A 16724-nucleotide genomic window follows, 5' to 3' on the forward strand; every position below is an offset into this window, starting at 1 on the left:
AAGAAAGCTTCACTCATAACAAGAGGAATTGAGTATAGGAGCAAAGAGGTCTTTCTGCAGCTATACAGGGCCCTGGTGAGACCACACTTGGAGTATTGTGTGCAGTTTTGGTCTCCAAATTTGAGGAAGGATATTCTGGCTATTAAGGGAGTACAGGGTAGGTTCACGAGGTCAATTCCCGGAATGGCCAGACTATCATATGTTGAAAGATTGGAGCGAATGGGCTTGCATATACTTGAGTTTAGAAGGATGAGAGGGGATCTGATTGAGACGAATAAAATTATTAATGGATTGGACACTCTGGAGGAAACATGTTTCCACTGACGGATGAGTCCAGAACCAGAGGACACAGTTTAAATATAAGAGGTAGGCCATTTAGAACAGAGTTGAGGAGAAACTTCTTCACCCAGAGAGTAGTGAGTATATGGAATGCTCTGCCCCAGACGGCAGTGGAGACCAAGTCTCTGGATACTTTCAAGAAAGAGATGGATAGAACTCTTGGAGATAGTGGAATCAAGAGTTAGGGGGATAAGGCAGGAACAGGATTGTGGATGCTCAATCAGTAATGAATAATCAGTATGCATCATTAATGAATGATGGTGCTGGCTCAAAGGGCCGAATGGCCTACTCCTGTTCCTATTGTCTGTTGTTTATAAATACCAACTAGTGAAAAAGATGCAGAAGAACAAATCTGCAGGGAAATTACAAAGAAATGTTGACATCATTAAGTATTACAATAGGTACTTCAACTATAAGAGGAGTACTGCTATTATAAGGAGCAGCGAAGGACAAGGGCTCCTAGATTGTTTTCAGCAGGGTCTCTGACAGCAATATGTGTCTAGTCCAGAGGGATGCATTGATCTATGGAAATGAGGTGGGCTAAATGGATCAAGTGTCAGTGAGGTAATATTTAGGACACTCTGATCATTGTATCATCAGGTTCAGGTTGGTGTTGGAGAATGACATGCAACCAGAGTAAATAAAATCATTTGTTAGACAGCTCACTTCAATGGGGCAATAATACATCTGACCAGGACTGACTGGAACGAGGGTTAAGGAGAAAAAAGTAACTGAACAACAGGACACCATGAGTATTGTCGAAGTATATTCCCTCTAATGAGAAAGATGGGACAAACAAAACCAGAGTTCCCTGGATGGCAAAGGAGGTAGAAGTTAACATTAGAAAGAGAAAAAAATGTGCTTATGACAAGGGTAAAGCAGAAAATAAAGATCCAACAGGAATACTAAAGGGTTAAGGGGTGACGAAAAAGCAAATAACAGAAGCAAAGAGGAATATGAATAAAGACTAGCAGATAACAAAGGGAAATCCCAAAATCCTCAAGTGGCATATTAACAGTAACAGTGGTTTAAGTAGGGCTGATCAGAGATCAAACAAGGTATTTACTCATGAGAGAAGCACTAAAAAAACTGCAGATGATGGAGACCTAAAACAAAAACAGAAATAGCTAGAGAAACTTAGTCTGTCTGGCAGCATCTATGGAAAGAAAGCAGAATTAATGTTCCTGATTTCAGGGCACTGGACTCAAAAATATTAATTCTGCTTTCTCTCCACAGATGCTGCCAGACAGGCTGAATTTCGTCCATAATTTTTGTTTTTGTTTCAGGTTTACATGTGAAAGCAGGGAGCATGGCTGAGGTGTTAAATTAATACCTTGCATCTAACTTTACAATACAAGACGCTGCTGCCCAAGTAATGGCGACAGGAGAGGAAACTCTGTCGCTTTAGAAGGATCCAAAATTACTTAGGAAGAAGTCTTGGTTAGTTTATTGGCACTTCAGCTAGTCAAGGTATTGGGACCAGATGGGAAGCATCCATGGATTTTTAAACAAGTGAGGATAGAAATTGCAGGGAAACAGGCCATAAACTTTCAACCCTACTCTTGGGGAGGTGCTAGAAGACTTGGGAAAACTTCTAGAAACAATGATTTGTGATAGAGTTAATAGTCACATGAGAAAAGGTGGATTGATTAGAAAGAGTCAACATGGATTTCTAAGAAAAACATTTTTTGCATGAACCCAATGGAGGTTTTTTTTTGAACAAGTAACAGAAAGGATCAGTGATGATAATGCTGTTGATGTGGTATACATGGATTTTCAGAAGGCGCTTGATACAGTGCCAAGCAACAGACTTGTGACAGAAGTTATAGGTCATGGTATTAAAGGGATAGCAGCAACATGGATACAAAATTGGTTGACTGATAGGAAACAGACAGTAATGCTCAATAGATACTTTTTTGGGCTGGAGGAAGGTTTGTAGAGGAGTTTTCCAGGGGTCAGTATCGGCACCCTTGCATTTCTTGCTATAAACTAATAACCTGGAGCTTAGTGCGCAAGAGACAATTTTCAAGTTTCCAGATGACATTAAACTTGGAAGAATTGTAAACTGTGAAGAAGACAGTGTGGATCTCTAAAATGACATTGCCAAATTGATAGAGTGGGCAGATAAGTGGCAGGTGAGGTTCAATGCAGACTTGTGTAAGGTGATGTACTTTGGTCAGAAGAACATTGAAAGCCAATACTAAATAGGGGGTAATTTTAAAGGAGTTGCAGAAACAGAGGGACCTGGTTCTTTGAAGGGGCAGGACAGTTGGAGAGAGCAGTTAATAAAGCTTTCAGTGTTTCTTGGCTTTACTAATTGGGGGCACAGAGTACAAGAGCAAGGGAGTGAAATTGAATTTGTATAAGACATTTGTTAAATCTCAGCTACAGTATCGTGTACAATTGTGGTACCACATTATGGAAAGATGTGAATGCACTGGAGAGAATGTCGAAGCAGTTTACAAGAATGGTTGCAGTAATAAGAAACTTCAATTGTGAGGACAGATTGAACAAGTTAGGACTATTTGCCTTGGAGAAAAGAAGGCTCAGAGGAGATGTGATAGAGGTTTTCAAAACCATGAACGGGTTGGACAGAGTAGATAGGGAGATGGTCCTGCTCGTAAAAGAAAATTCCACTGCCCGGAAATATGGTGGAGGCAGGTTCAACTGAATGGATGGTTATTTGGACAGAAATGGTGTGCAGGGATATGAGGAAAAAGTAGATGATTGGCACTAGGGAACAGAACCAATGCAGGCATGATGAGCTGAAAGGCCTCTTTTTGCGCCAAAACAATTCTGTAATTACCCCACGATAAGATCTGTCATTGAAATGAATGCATCAAGTTGTAGTAGTTATCAACCAAACACACTGAGAGCTCATGTATTCAGATGTAAATTATTTTAAGGCACAAGAAGTTAAAATTATGATTAAACATTCTCTCAGACTCTGAAAATTTAATTTGGCAACTATGGAGTCTCATTCATTCATGAATTTAGTATTATCAAACTTTCTAAAACTGAAAAAAAAACTTTTATTTTACATTTTTTCTCTTATTTATCTTAGCCATTTTCTTCCCAAGCTCTTATATTCCATTCCCTAATGCACCAATTATTTTATTCATCCCATTTTAGTTTCCTTCACTACTTTTCTTAATTTATCACAAAATAAATACTGTAATACTTCCTTTTCTCAGCAATGATTCTTTAATCTGATCTGTTGAAGACCCTCATTATTCCTTGCCTTTTCTGATAACACCACTGTAGAGGGCACCACATGAAATGATTTAATAATACATACTAGGAGAAAGTGAGGACTGCAGATGCTGGAGATCAGAGCTGAAAATGTGTTGCTGGAAAAGCGCAGCAGGTCAGGCAGCATCCAAGGAGCAGGAGGATCGACGTTTCGGGCATGAGCCCTTCTTCAGGAATCATGAAGAAGGGCTCATGCCCGAAACGTCGATCCTCCTGCTCCTTGGATGCTGCCTGACCTGCTGCGCTTTTCCAGCAACACATTTTCAGCCTTAATAATACATACTGCCATTCAAAAGCACAAGAAACAGTCTATGGACAACTGTCAGCATGATGAATCACAAGTGTTGCACCTTGTACCAACTGCAAAATCCCAACCATTCACTTAATAAAGGCCTACTCTGAAACAGTCGCACTTGCCAATCCCTTAACCTATTCAGTTACACATAAAATATTAAGCTTTGTAATACTGTCCCAAATCAAAAATTGAAGTGTTCATATCATAAAATGAATCAAGCAAACATCCTAGTGAAATAGGTTGGACAACAGGTCAATAAAAAGGGATACTGTAGCTTCAAATCTGATCAGTTTACTGTGACCAGTGCATAACGTATATTTACCTTTACATGTCACTTACCAGCAGACGACATCCTTCGTTCCAACTCCCACTCCAGCTGTTCTCTCTCAAGCTGTTCTTGTTGTTCTCTTTCTTGCCATTCCATTTCCTCTCTTTCTTGTCTTTCCCGTTCCTGTCTTTCTTGTTCCATACGCTCATGTTTTTCTCTCTCTTGTTTTTCACGTTCTACCTGTTCCTGTTCAAGCCTTTCCCTTTCCAATCTTTCACGTTCCACTCGCTCACGCTCCAAGCGTTCTCTTTCTAGTTCCTTCTGTCGTTGCTGCTCTTGCAATTGTCTGGAACACACATTGGATGTTATGTCAAGAGAGAGTTATAAGCCGCAAAACTGTAACATAACTTTCAGTACTAAGTGTTTGAATTCCACTGACCACTTTGTTCTCTTTTTAAAAAAAAACAAGACATTATTTTGTCTTTACACAAATTTTTCTCAAGTCTCTTGGTTGACTCCAAAGATTTCCTTCTCTTTGAATTCTGTACCTTACACATGCACCAATGACTTCTGGAACAGCCAATCTTATAAAGTCCTTCACACCAACATCGGGGACTGGTACCAAAATTGGCAGAAATGTTACATAGGCAGTAGTTTAATTCTCAGAATGTCATAAATACTACTGATCCTAAAGAATAGCATTCAGCAATGGTAAGGCTTCCCCAGTGTAAGCAAACTCCACACAGACAGACCGCCACCCAAGGCTGAAACTGAACCTAACTCTCAAGTGCTGTGAGGCAGCAGTGCTAACTACCGAGCCACTGCAATGTCCTTAATGGTAACGTAGTTAAACTAACACATTCAAGAGGGAATTTGATGATTATTATTCACAGAAATGTGGTACTGACCATACTGAACCAGCTCACGCTTGTAAATCTCGCATCACAGTGTCAAACATCAGTGGTGATTCTACAATTGCATAATCCTAAGTGTACAAAGATTTATGTAGAGGATTGTCAGTCGGGCTTGCACTTTACTTGCATATACCAGGGAGAGGGAGCGACAGATACTAATACACAGCACCCTGCTCTCTGCAGACAGAAAGAAACTGTATATGTCCTTGATTAAACTCAACAAAATAGTTGACTACCTTTGGTTTATTACTCAGGGCAATGCCTTGATCAATTAGAGTTGGCATGCCTGGGTGGTTTAAAACTTAATCGAAGCCTGGCACTTAAATGTCAATCTTCATCAACAGGTGCATTTGTTAAGATATCTTTTTTATTTTTCTGTAATTTTGAAATGAGAAAATTGCTGTTTTAAAAACCAAGGAACCTGACACTCACTATAAGTGCTATTTACATTACTGTGAGCACAGTCGAAGTGTCACTAGAGATGGGAAAAAAAGGAGTAAAAAATGGAGATTCGGCCAGTAACAAGCAGCTGATTGGTTTGGAATTGGTGATTTATTGCCAATGACAGAGGCCTACAGTCTGCCAATATCTATGTGATTGGCTTCCAGGTAGCTTAACAGCTAGTGGGTGTGAATGAGCCAGAAGGCATCAGATGTCTGTCCTTCTCTCTCTCTCATGTGAAAAATACATCAAATTGACCTAGAAAAACCATAAGTAAATACAGCTATTTTATTCATTAAGGTAGTGGGACTGGTCTTCCACAGTAAGATGTTTTCTATATTCTAGTTCTAAAATTTAGATATATGAAATAGTTCACTGTAATAATCTATCATTTAATTTCAACTTCTAACTCTTCTCCACATCAATAATCAAGATATTTCAACATTGGTATTCCATTTAAATAAAAACCTCCAAACATTGTATGGTTTACTCCATAGTAATTATTAAACTATCAATGAGGCGGTGAGGATGAGGGAGCTGGCAAGGGAACATGGTGCAGGAATCCATTAATGTAGAGGAGGCCAGCATGGAGGCAGCTAAAGTGAAAGGAGCCAGAGTGGAGGGAGCCAGTGAGGACACAGAGTTGAGGGAGCCAGCAAGGAGCCAGAGTGGAGGCAGCCAGTTAAATATATCTCTTTTGACTATGTATGGATGAAGGCTACAATGAAGTCTGGATCCCAGTGATCCTAAGTGTTATTGATATCACTGCTAAATATACTTTTTAGATTAGACTACTGGAATTGTCCCAACTCACTGGGTTACTGCACTAGAAATCAAGACCCACTCATCACGGAGTCACAACAAATTACTCAATGAAAGGCAGAACTCGAGGAAGCTTAGATGAACATAGGGACCTTAGGATTTTATTTAATTCATTCTTGGGATCTGAGCGTCACTGGCTAACCAGTATTTATTGCCCATCCTTAGTTCCCTCAAGAAGGTGGTGGTGAGCTGCCTTCTTCAACCACTGCGTTCCATGTGCTGTGGGTTGACTCACAATTGCCTTAGGGAAGGAATTCCAGTATTTTGGCCCAATGAAAGTGCAGGAAAGGCAGTATATTTTCAAGTCAGGATGGTGAGTGGTTTGGAGGGAAAATTGCAGCTGGTGATATTCCCATGTATCTGCTTCCCCTGTCCTTCTAGATGGAAGTTGTTGTGGGTTTGGAAGGTTTGTTCATAGATCCCTGAAGGCAGCAGCAAAGGTTAACAGGATAGTTAAGAACACATATGGAACATGTGCCTTTATGAGTTGTGGCACAGATTATAAGAACTGTACAGAACTTAGGTTTGGGCAGAACTGTACAGAACTTTGGTTTGGAGCTGTACAGAACTTTGGTTAGGGCACAGATGAGTACATTGTAGAGTTCTAGTCACCATGCTACAGGAAGGATATGATTGTACTAGAGGGGGTGCAGAGGGGACTCACCAGGATGTTGCCTAGGTGGAGTATTTTAGCTGTGAAGACAGACTGGATAGGCTTGGTTTGTGTTCTTTAGTGCAGAGAAGGCTGAAGAGGGACCTGATTGACATGTGCACGATTTTAAGGGGCATGGACAAGGTGAATATGAAGCACTGTCTAGGAGGGTAGAAGTGGGAAACCTCACAACCTTTAAAATGAAAGTGGATGAGCACTTGAAATGTCATGACATTCGAGGAATGTTCAACGAACATTCAAGGCCAAGTGCTGGAAAATGCAACAAGCATAGATTCAAGCTGAAGGGTCTCTTCTATACTGTACAAGTCAGTTAGCTGGATAGCTCACTTGAGATGCAGAGTCATGCCAACAACATGGGTTCAATTTCCACAATGGCTGAGATTATCATAGAGAACACTCTTTCTCAATCTCTTCCCTTGCTTGAGGCTTGGTTGGCCTCAAGTAAAAGTACCACCAGTCCTCTCTCTCTCTCAAGTGAGACAGCACCCCTAGAAATTTGGTAAGATTATGGCAACTTTGCACTTCTGACTCGAAATGTAAAGATTCAATGAAATTACCAAAAATTTCAATTTGCCTCTGACTGAAAGGCACGTTGAATACAAGCAAACCTCAATAGGTTATTTTGGTAATAACAAAACTGGCCTGCATTACAATTCTAACACTCATGACTTTAACAATAGTAAAAGGACAGATTTCTAACACAAGTATCTTAAACTTTACCCCTCTTCATAATTTCCACACAAAGACTAAAAGACAGTCAAAATACAAAGTGATTGGATAGAAAAAAAGGTCGGGGAAACACAGTTCCATATCATCCACCTAAAATTACAAAATTTAGTTTTATAGTTTTAATTTTATAATCCTCAATTCTTTGATGATGCCTCAATGTTATCTGCACAGTGATAAAGAATACAGTTAACTGGTTGGTTGATTAAACCTTGGTCTTTCTTTACCCTTTCAGTTTTAGAACTTTCTCTTTCAGCTCTCTCAATATAGTTGTTTTCTGCTCTTTTGACAGAAAATTGGAGAGAGCAACTTTACGGAAAAAGAGGGAGAGATTTTTGAAATCAATCTATACAGGTTTGCTTGTTCTTCACTGTTTCTAGGACTCTTTCTTACACGTCTATATAATCATGATCTACCCCTTGCTGTGGGTACAGTTGCAAAATATGCAGATGATACAAAACTTGGAAGCAGTGTATAATGTGAGATGGTCTGTAGGATATCAAAAAACCATTAACAAGATGGTAGAGTGGGCAGATAGTTAGCAGATGAAGTTGAATGCAGCAAAGTGTGAAGTGATACCTTTTGGCAGAAAGAACATGGAGACAGAATAAACTAAAGTGCATTATTTAAAGGACAACGGAGCAGAGAGACTTGGTATATATGTGTGCGCCTAAGTCATCAAAGATGGCAAGATAGGCAGAGCAAACAGTTAAAAAAAAATCTTAAGGCATCCTAGATTTTATGAATAGAAGCACAGATTTTAAGAAAAAAAAAAGTTTACACTAAACTCATGATCCACTAGTTAGATCTCAGCTGGAGTATTGTGTTCAGTTCTGGATGCCATGTTATAGAAAGCATTGAAGAGAGTGCAGAAGAGGTTTACTAAAACTGGTTCAAGGGATAAGTCAGTTATGAGGGAAAGAATGGACAAGTTGTGACTATTTTTCTTTGTTTACTATTACTTAGCTAATTTTGTTTCCAACTTGCTACTGCCCCTTTTATTGTATCAGGTCTAACTCTTCTCACAACTCTGTTGTATGATTCTGTGATTCAAAGCTTATCCACTGGCTTGATGGTGATGGTAGAGTATGCAATATGCTAGGCTACGAGGTCAAGGGGTGACTTTGAGAAGGAGAGTCCTTCATGCTATCTCAGCCAGTATAGGAATTGAAACCACACTGGCGGATCACTATGCATCACAAACTAGCTATCCAGCCAATTTTGCTAACTGACCACCCCCACATGAAAGAGTGTATTCAACACGAAGATGGAACTTTGCTTTAGCAAAGACTATGCGCCAGCTACTTCAACTAGATACTACCACAGAAAGTTGCATCTACAAAAAGAGACAATAATTTACAATATTTTCACCCAAAAGCTTTTAAAAATATTGTGTATCTCTGTTAAGAATATCAGGACATTAGCAGAAGTAGACAGTTCAGCCCTTTGAGCCTACTCCACATTTCTTTATATATTTTTATTGAAAAAAACAGATTTTTTAATATTACAACAAATACAAAACAATACAATTCAAAACAGTACAAAAAAAACAAGTAAAAAAACCCAACCCAACCTCATGTACAAATGTATATAGAAAAAAACAGAATTAAAAAAAACAAACTAGCTATTTAACTAAATAAATAATAAGCAACAACAAACTAACAGAACCTCAACCTGAGCTACAAATCTTCTTAAAACTTGTTAACAAACTAATAAGTAGTGATAACTCAACTCAGCCAAACAAGACACTCATATATTCACAGTTCCGCCTCCCCGGATATTGGACTGGTAAAACACAATTGTTACAGCTATATAAAAGCCCTTATTAATGTGGCAGATAAATTTATGTCTAGGTATTCCAAAAAGGGCTGCCATGTCTTATAAAAATTCTCAGTTTTGTGGTGTACTGTACTTGTGAGAAAATCCAAAGGAATATGCTCCATAACAACCTTCTGCCAAACCGACAGGTGCCCCACCGGCCTTGGGGTGGGAGTGGTTTTAGATACCCAACCTAGCAAAATATTCTTTCTTGCTAGTGAGGATATTGAAACGTTTTTTCTTACGCACGTTTGCAGGGAACACACTGGGCAGGCCCAGAAGAAGAGAGATAGGGTCCTTCTCCACCCTTACACCCCACCATAGCATTACAATATGCTTGAAGCCTACCACAAGACCAGAGACAATGGGTAAGAGTGCCCCGTACAGACCTTGCACTCACGACCTGCTGAAGATATCCCTGGTTTAAATTTTGACAAACCATTCGGAGCCAAGTGGACCCTGTGAAGGATCTTCAACTGAAAAGCATTGGTCCTATTGCAAATTGATATCTTTTTTGCATTTTCACAAATATCTTCCCAAACCTCTGAGGAGACTCCAACACCTAGCTCTCTCTCTCACACCCTGCAGTTCAAAGAACTCATCGGAGGGAGCACCCCCCAATTGATGATATAAAGAAGTGACAGAAAGTGTAGTCTTAGCACTGAGCACCTCCCCCTTTCAATGTCAGATTTGTAGGGATCAGTCAAAAGTGTAGTCTTTTTTTGAATAAAATTCCTAACTTGAAAAAAGCGACAGAGGTCCCTATTAGATAGTTCGTATTTCCGTACTAACTGATCGAAGGACATCATTACATCTCCCTCAAATAAATCACCCAGTCAAGACACACCCCTATCTGCCCAATTTTTAAATCCTGAATATATCATCCCTGGTTGAAAACCCGGCATACCCATTAAAGATGTAAAAGAAGAGGTTTGGCCAATATTGCCTTGTCTCTGTTGAATTGCCCCAGGAGCTATAGGGAGAGGCTGAACTGGCTGGGACTGTTTTCCCTGCAGTGTCGGAGGCTGAGGGGTGACCTTATAGAGATTTACAAAATTATGAGGGACATGGATAGGGTAAAAAGGCAAAGATTTTCCCTGGAGTCGGGGAGTCCAGAACTAGAGAACATAGGTTTAGGGTGAGAGGGGAAAGATATAAAAGAGACCTAAGGGGCAACCTTTTCACACAGAGGGTGGTACGGATACGGAATGAGCTGCCACAGGAAGTGGTGGAGGCTGGTACAATTGCAACATTTAAGAGGCATTTGGATGGGTAAATGAATAGGAAGGGTTTGGAGGGATATGGGCCGGATGCTGGCAGGTGGGACTAGATTGGGTTGGGATATCTGGTCGACATGGATGGGTTGGACCGAAGGGTCTGTTTCCATGCTGTACATCTCTATGACTCTATGAGTAGCTTGCATCAATATTTACTGTGGAAAAGGATATGGAAGATATAGAATGTAGGGAAATAGATAGTGATATCTTGAAAAATGTTCATATTACAGAGGAGGAAGTGCTGGATGTCTTGAAACACATAAAAGTGGATAAATCCCCAGGACCTGATCAGGTGTACCCTAGAACTCTGTGGGAAGCTAGGGACGTGATTGCTGGGCCCCTTGCTGAGATACTTGTATCATCGATAGTCACAGGTGAGGTGCTGGAAGACTGAAGGTTGGTTAATATGGTGCCACTATTTGAGAATGGTGGTAAGGACAAGCCAGGAAACTACAGACCAGTGAGCCTGACGTTGGTGGTGGGCAAGTTGTTGGAGGGACTCCTGAGGGACAGGATGTACATGTATTTGGAAAGACAAGGACTGATTAGGGATAGTCAACATGGCTCTGTGTGTGGGAAATCATGTCTCACAAACTTGATTGAGTTTTTTGAAGAAGTAACAAAGAGGATTGATGAGGGCAGAGCAGTGAATGTGATCTATATCTACTTCAAGAAGGCATTTGACAAGGTTCCCCGTGGGAGACTGGTTAGCAAGATTAGATCTCACAGAATACAGGGAGAACTAGCCATTTGGATACAGAACTGGCTCGAAGGTAGAAGACAGAGGGTGGTGGTGGAGGGTTGTTTTTCAGACTGGAGGCCTGTGACCAGTGGAATGCCACAAGGATTGGTGCTGGGTCCATTGCTTTTCGTCATTTATATAAAATGTTTGGATGTGAGCATAAGAGGTACAGTTAGTAAGTTTGCAGATGACACCAAAATTGTAGGTACAGTGGACTGTGAAGAAGGTTACCTCAGATTACAATGGGATCATGATCAGATGGGTCAATAGGCTGAAGAGTGGCAAATGGAGTTTAATTTAGATAAATGTGAGGTGCTGCATTTTGGAAAAGCAATTCTTAGTAGAACTTATACACTTAATGGTAAGATCCTAGGGAGTGCTGCCGAACAAAGAGACCTTGGAGTGCAGGTTCATAGCTCCTTGAAAGTAGAGTCACAGATAGATAGGATAGTGAAGAAGGTGTTTGGTATGCTTTCCTTTATTGGTCAGAGTATTGAAAACAGGAGTTGGAAAGACATGTTGCGGCAGTTAGACCACTGCTGGAGTATTGCATGCAAATCTGGTCTCCTTCCTAATAGGAAGGATGTTGTGAAACTTGAAAGGGTTCAGAAAGGATTTACAAGGATGTTGCCAGGGTTGGACATTTAAACTCTGGGAAAAAGATTCTGACTGTCAACCCTATCTATGCATCTCAAAATTTAAAGACTTCTATCTAGTCTCCTCTCAGCTTCTGCCACTCCAGGCTTTTGTCGCCTCTCCTTATGGCTCATACTCTCTAATCGAGGCAGCATCCTGGTAAAGCTCTTCTGCACCCTTTCCAAAGCCTCCACATCCTTCCTGTAATGTGGCGACCAGAATTGAATACACTACTCTAAGTGTGGCCTAACCAATGTCTTATAAAGCTGCAACATGACATCCTGACTCTTGTACTCAATTCCCCAATCAATAAAGGCAAGCATACCGTATACCTTCTCTACCATCCTGACTGAAATAGGAAAAGAATGGTTTTAATACCAAGAACTATTGAGGTTATAGTTTTTGAAAGCAAGTAACTTGATATTCATTGTTAAATACTGTTTACAGCTGCTAGTTTAGGTAGTAGCAGATAATTTGCAGAGGAGCTGGAACTGAGGGTGTATACAAAAGGAAATCCATTTGGCAACAGGTAGCCATTTGGTCTATGGGCTAGTAATCTATTATCGATTTCAGAGGCCTTCTGCCTGCCAAAAACTATGTGATTGGCTCTCAGTTAGCTGAACAGCTTGAGGCTGTGAACAAGATAGAAAGAAGCCAATCTCCAGATGCTCAGAAGCCGTGTTGTTGACTGCAGTAAAAAAAATTGAATGAAAACAGTTTATCTTTTAGAAGTTGGTATAGCAGTGACACTAAATTAATAAGCCAGACATTTTCTAAGGTGAACCAGCCACCCTGTGCCTCCTGTAAACTAATGAAAGCACCCGGAAAAGCAAATCAGAGAAGCAGCATTCTGATTAACTCAAAACTTTTTCTGGCTGATTGTAGGAATAGAAACAAGCTGAACTACTTACTCAGTTTTTCCCTTCATAAGTCACCTTTTCTCCCTGCTTGTGTCTTCCAGCATGTGCATAAGGGGATGTTTGTAAGAGGTTTAGCGTTTTGATTAGTTGAGTTATATGTTGATGGTTCAGAATTATTTACCTGTAGTTAGAATCCAATTATTTGTCATAAATAGTAATTCTTGTTAAGTACAGAAACCTGATCTGTACTTTTTTGTCAATATGGTTCTGAAAGAGCTTAATGCATTGCTGCAAAATTCTACGTTATTAGGCAATCTAAAACAAAGAACAATAGAGAGACTTGTGATAGAGTGAGATTTTGGCTAAACGTTCTGCATCGAGAATTTGGGCTGAGTTGTAGTTAATGCGCAAATATTATCTATGAAATGAAATCCAACAGTCATTTTCCATACAAATCAATGATAGTCGTTCAATTCAAAAGTGAGAAGGGATAATTGAACCACAGATTGTTGACAAGCCTAGAGTCTCATGGTCCAAGCCTGAACACAATCTAACCACCATGTATCTGCCTTTCAATACTCATGTTCTAATCACTAAAATGCCAAATCACAAAACAGAGCCATGTTTGTTCCTTTGTTTTGAATAATCATTTTTAAAAATTCCCTTGTGAGATGCGAGTATTACTGGCTGCGCCAGCATCTTTTGCCCATTCCTAGTTGCCCTTGAGAAGGTGGTGATAAACTGCCTTCTTGAGCCATTGTAGTCCACGTGTTGTAGGTAGACCCATAATGCCAGAGGTACTAATTGCCTAGAATGTGCCGCAAGAGGAAGTGGATTCAAAAACAAATGTTTAAGAAGCATCTTGACAGATATGTGAGTAGGCGGGGAATAGAAGGATACAAACTGCGTAGATACAATAAGTTTTTAGTTTAGGAAGGCATCATGTGTCAGCACTGTCCTGGTGAACCAGAGGGCCTGTTCCTGTGCTGCACTGTTCTTGGATCTCTATACTTATCTTTTCTCAGATATGATGAATTACTGAGGTACAAAATCCTTGTGATATACAATGCATCCTGTCAATTTCAGTGCTTATCCATTATCTTAATTCAGCATCTCTCACCGAGCCAATTTTCTATTCATGTTAATAATTCTTCTCTAATTCCATGAAATTCAACTTTGATGAACAGTCTCTTATGAGGAATTATGGAATGCTTTCTGTAATGCAGGATAAATAGCATCCATAAGTTACCTCATCTGCTCTTTCAAACATTAATAAAATTGATTTCTTTATTCCTGAGCTAGTAAACAGATGGGAATAACAATGTCCTCCGAGAGAATTCCCTCTGCCTTCCCAACAACATAAACAAGTCATGATCATATGAATGCACGCCTGCCCCTGAACCTCAATCCAAACAAGAATTGCTGTGTGCGTGATAGCCACATCTCAATTAACTGGCAGATCATGAAAGCACGTTGCAATTGTTTGAATGTCCAATTTCTGAGTGCTGTTGTCCTAACAGTTTTCATTGAAACAATCAGATCGACTTCTTCAATACATAAAACAGTCACACAGGTACAATAATTTGCAAACAACCTTTTGCAAATTCAGCTCAAATTCATCTGCAAAATTAAACATTGTGATTGAAACATTTAGCAAGACTGGAATCTGATAAATTAGAGATTGCAATAATTCTTATATTACTTCTCAATTGTTTTCATCTTCTCCCCAGAACTTATTGAAATACTTAAATACAAGTTCAATGTTATGATTCCAACTGATATTGCTACTGACAAACTAGATCTTACAGTGGATCACAGATATTAACAGATCATATTTTGTCTTTTTATAAATTTATTGTGTGGCAGTCTTTCTGAGATATAGCAATCAAGGCTCCAGGTTTAATTTTAATAATAAACAGAAGTTTATTACACAAATTAAGTGAAAAGAAGCCAAACTAAGCTATCTAAGTATCAGATTTCAGGACATGTTGGCAAATCCCATCTACTCCCATACCATCACTTAAGTTACCAAAAAGCTAGATAAATTTGCCTTCTCTATCATTTGTAGGTTTGACTTAACTGCTGACATTCAGTTCCATTCTGTGAGCTGTGAAGCCATTTTTTTCTTGAGTCTCACAGCTGAGGCTTTCTCAGTCTTCTAACAATCAGGAGAGTTCCAAGCAAATATTCCTGGTCAGAAAGATTTTCAAACTGTGCTCTTTTACCGAGGTAACTTATTTGCTTAATTGCTTTAAACAATCTCCTTTTCCTAGGAGAGACAACAGTTGCACCTAACTTCAGTTGGATGTCCTTCAAACTGGCTAAAATCTTTCCAAGCTCTGGGCTTTCCTAAAATCAACTCTTGAATATTCTAAACCCAAAAGCAAGCTGATGTCTTCCTTTTCCCTCTCTCACCATAAAACCACACAATATAAACAAATATCTATTGACACTTCTGGTGACACCAATTTAAAATCTTGGTTCCATTAAGTGGACCTAGTTAATTTTTAATCCCCTTCACAAAAATAGATTAACACCTATATGCCACTAGCTTCAAATCTAAACTCTAAAGGAAAATTATATTTTCATATAAATCATTCACTTTTTATCACATTATGTTGGAGTAGCAATCCTTGGACAATGGAGGCCATCATGCTTGGTTCTAATGAAAAGAAACAGAGGAGCAAAAATACACCAAAAAGCCACCTGAACATGTTTCTCATTCACCAAGTACACAGCTAATCTTCCACTTTAACTCTGTTTTCCGACAAAATCCTTTGGGTCTCTCAGTCTCCAAAGCCTAAATCCACTTGATTAAACTTCCCTGTGTCTTTCAAGGATGCAGTTAGTGATTAAGAGTAGTAACTGTGTTTGATTTTTCTTAAATTTATGTATAAATCTTGCTGCTATATTCGTACAGCTTTTATCAGCAGGGAAGTTAGTTCAGCAAGGAAACCTTATTAATAGATCAACTGCAAATTCAGAATTCCATTTAACAGAGAATAACTCAGGTAGTCCAGCAAGACTATCCCTCATTACTGAACGCATTATAACTCTGCTGCTGAAAATACTTGTCACAATCTCACTGTAGTTAGCATTATTTGGTTTTATTGTACTCACCGTAAAAACTGTCTAACGTCTGGTCCTGTATTCCTCTGATGCACACTTTTGCTCAACACCTTCATGATTGAAAACTTACACACCAATAATTAAAACCGACTGAGAGTCCTTTATATTTTTCTCAACATGAATAGCTAGCTTATGACAAGGGCAGAATTAATAGCTCATAGCTCAACATGAATACACTGATGCAAATGCCTGAATGGAGTTTCTTCCTAACAAATAGCTATTTCACAGCTCACTTACTCATAATAACACAACAGATCGCTAACTGAACTAGCTGCCAAGTTTATTACTAAACTGAATCACATCATATATAAAAATTGAGTGTCATTTGAAACATTGCTAAATTAAACTTTAGTGTCATTACAAGAGCTGTGTTGATGAGTGGGAAAATGCTGAATTTTCATTTTGTGAAATATTTTCAAGATGAAAATAAAAATATAAAATGCTCAATGAATTAAGCAGGTCTTGCAGCACAGGGGGTTAAATCAGTTTCCAGATAGGATATTATTCGGTTCCAAGAACGAACCATATGAAC

General features: G+C 39.3%; 1 protein-coding gene across 6 annotated transcripts in view; it reads right to left on the minus strand.

The window, feature by feature from the left end:
* enah (ENAH actin regulator) overlaps nt 1-16724 on the minus strand; it is a 427681-nt gene that overhangs the window by 68571 nt on the left and 342386 nt on the right. For all 6 annotated transcript variants that reach the window (XM_072550524.1, XM_072550518.1, XM_072550527.1 and 3 more), the window contains one exon: nt 4226-4500. In XM_072550524.1, coding sequence (XP_072406625.1) covers nt 4226-4500 — 275 coding nt within the window. The remainder of the gene's footprint in view (nt 1-4225; nt 4501-16724) is intronic.

Source organism: Chiloscyllium punctatum, chromosome 3 (genome assembly GCF_047496795.1).
Source record: "Chiloscyllium punctatum isolate Juve2018m chromosome 3, sChiPun1.3, whole genome shotgun sequence".
Classification (NCBI taxonomy): domain Eukaryota; kingdom Metazoa; phylum Chordata; class Chondrichthyes; order Orectolobiformes; family Hemiscylliidae; genus Chiloscyllium; species Chiloscyllium punctatum.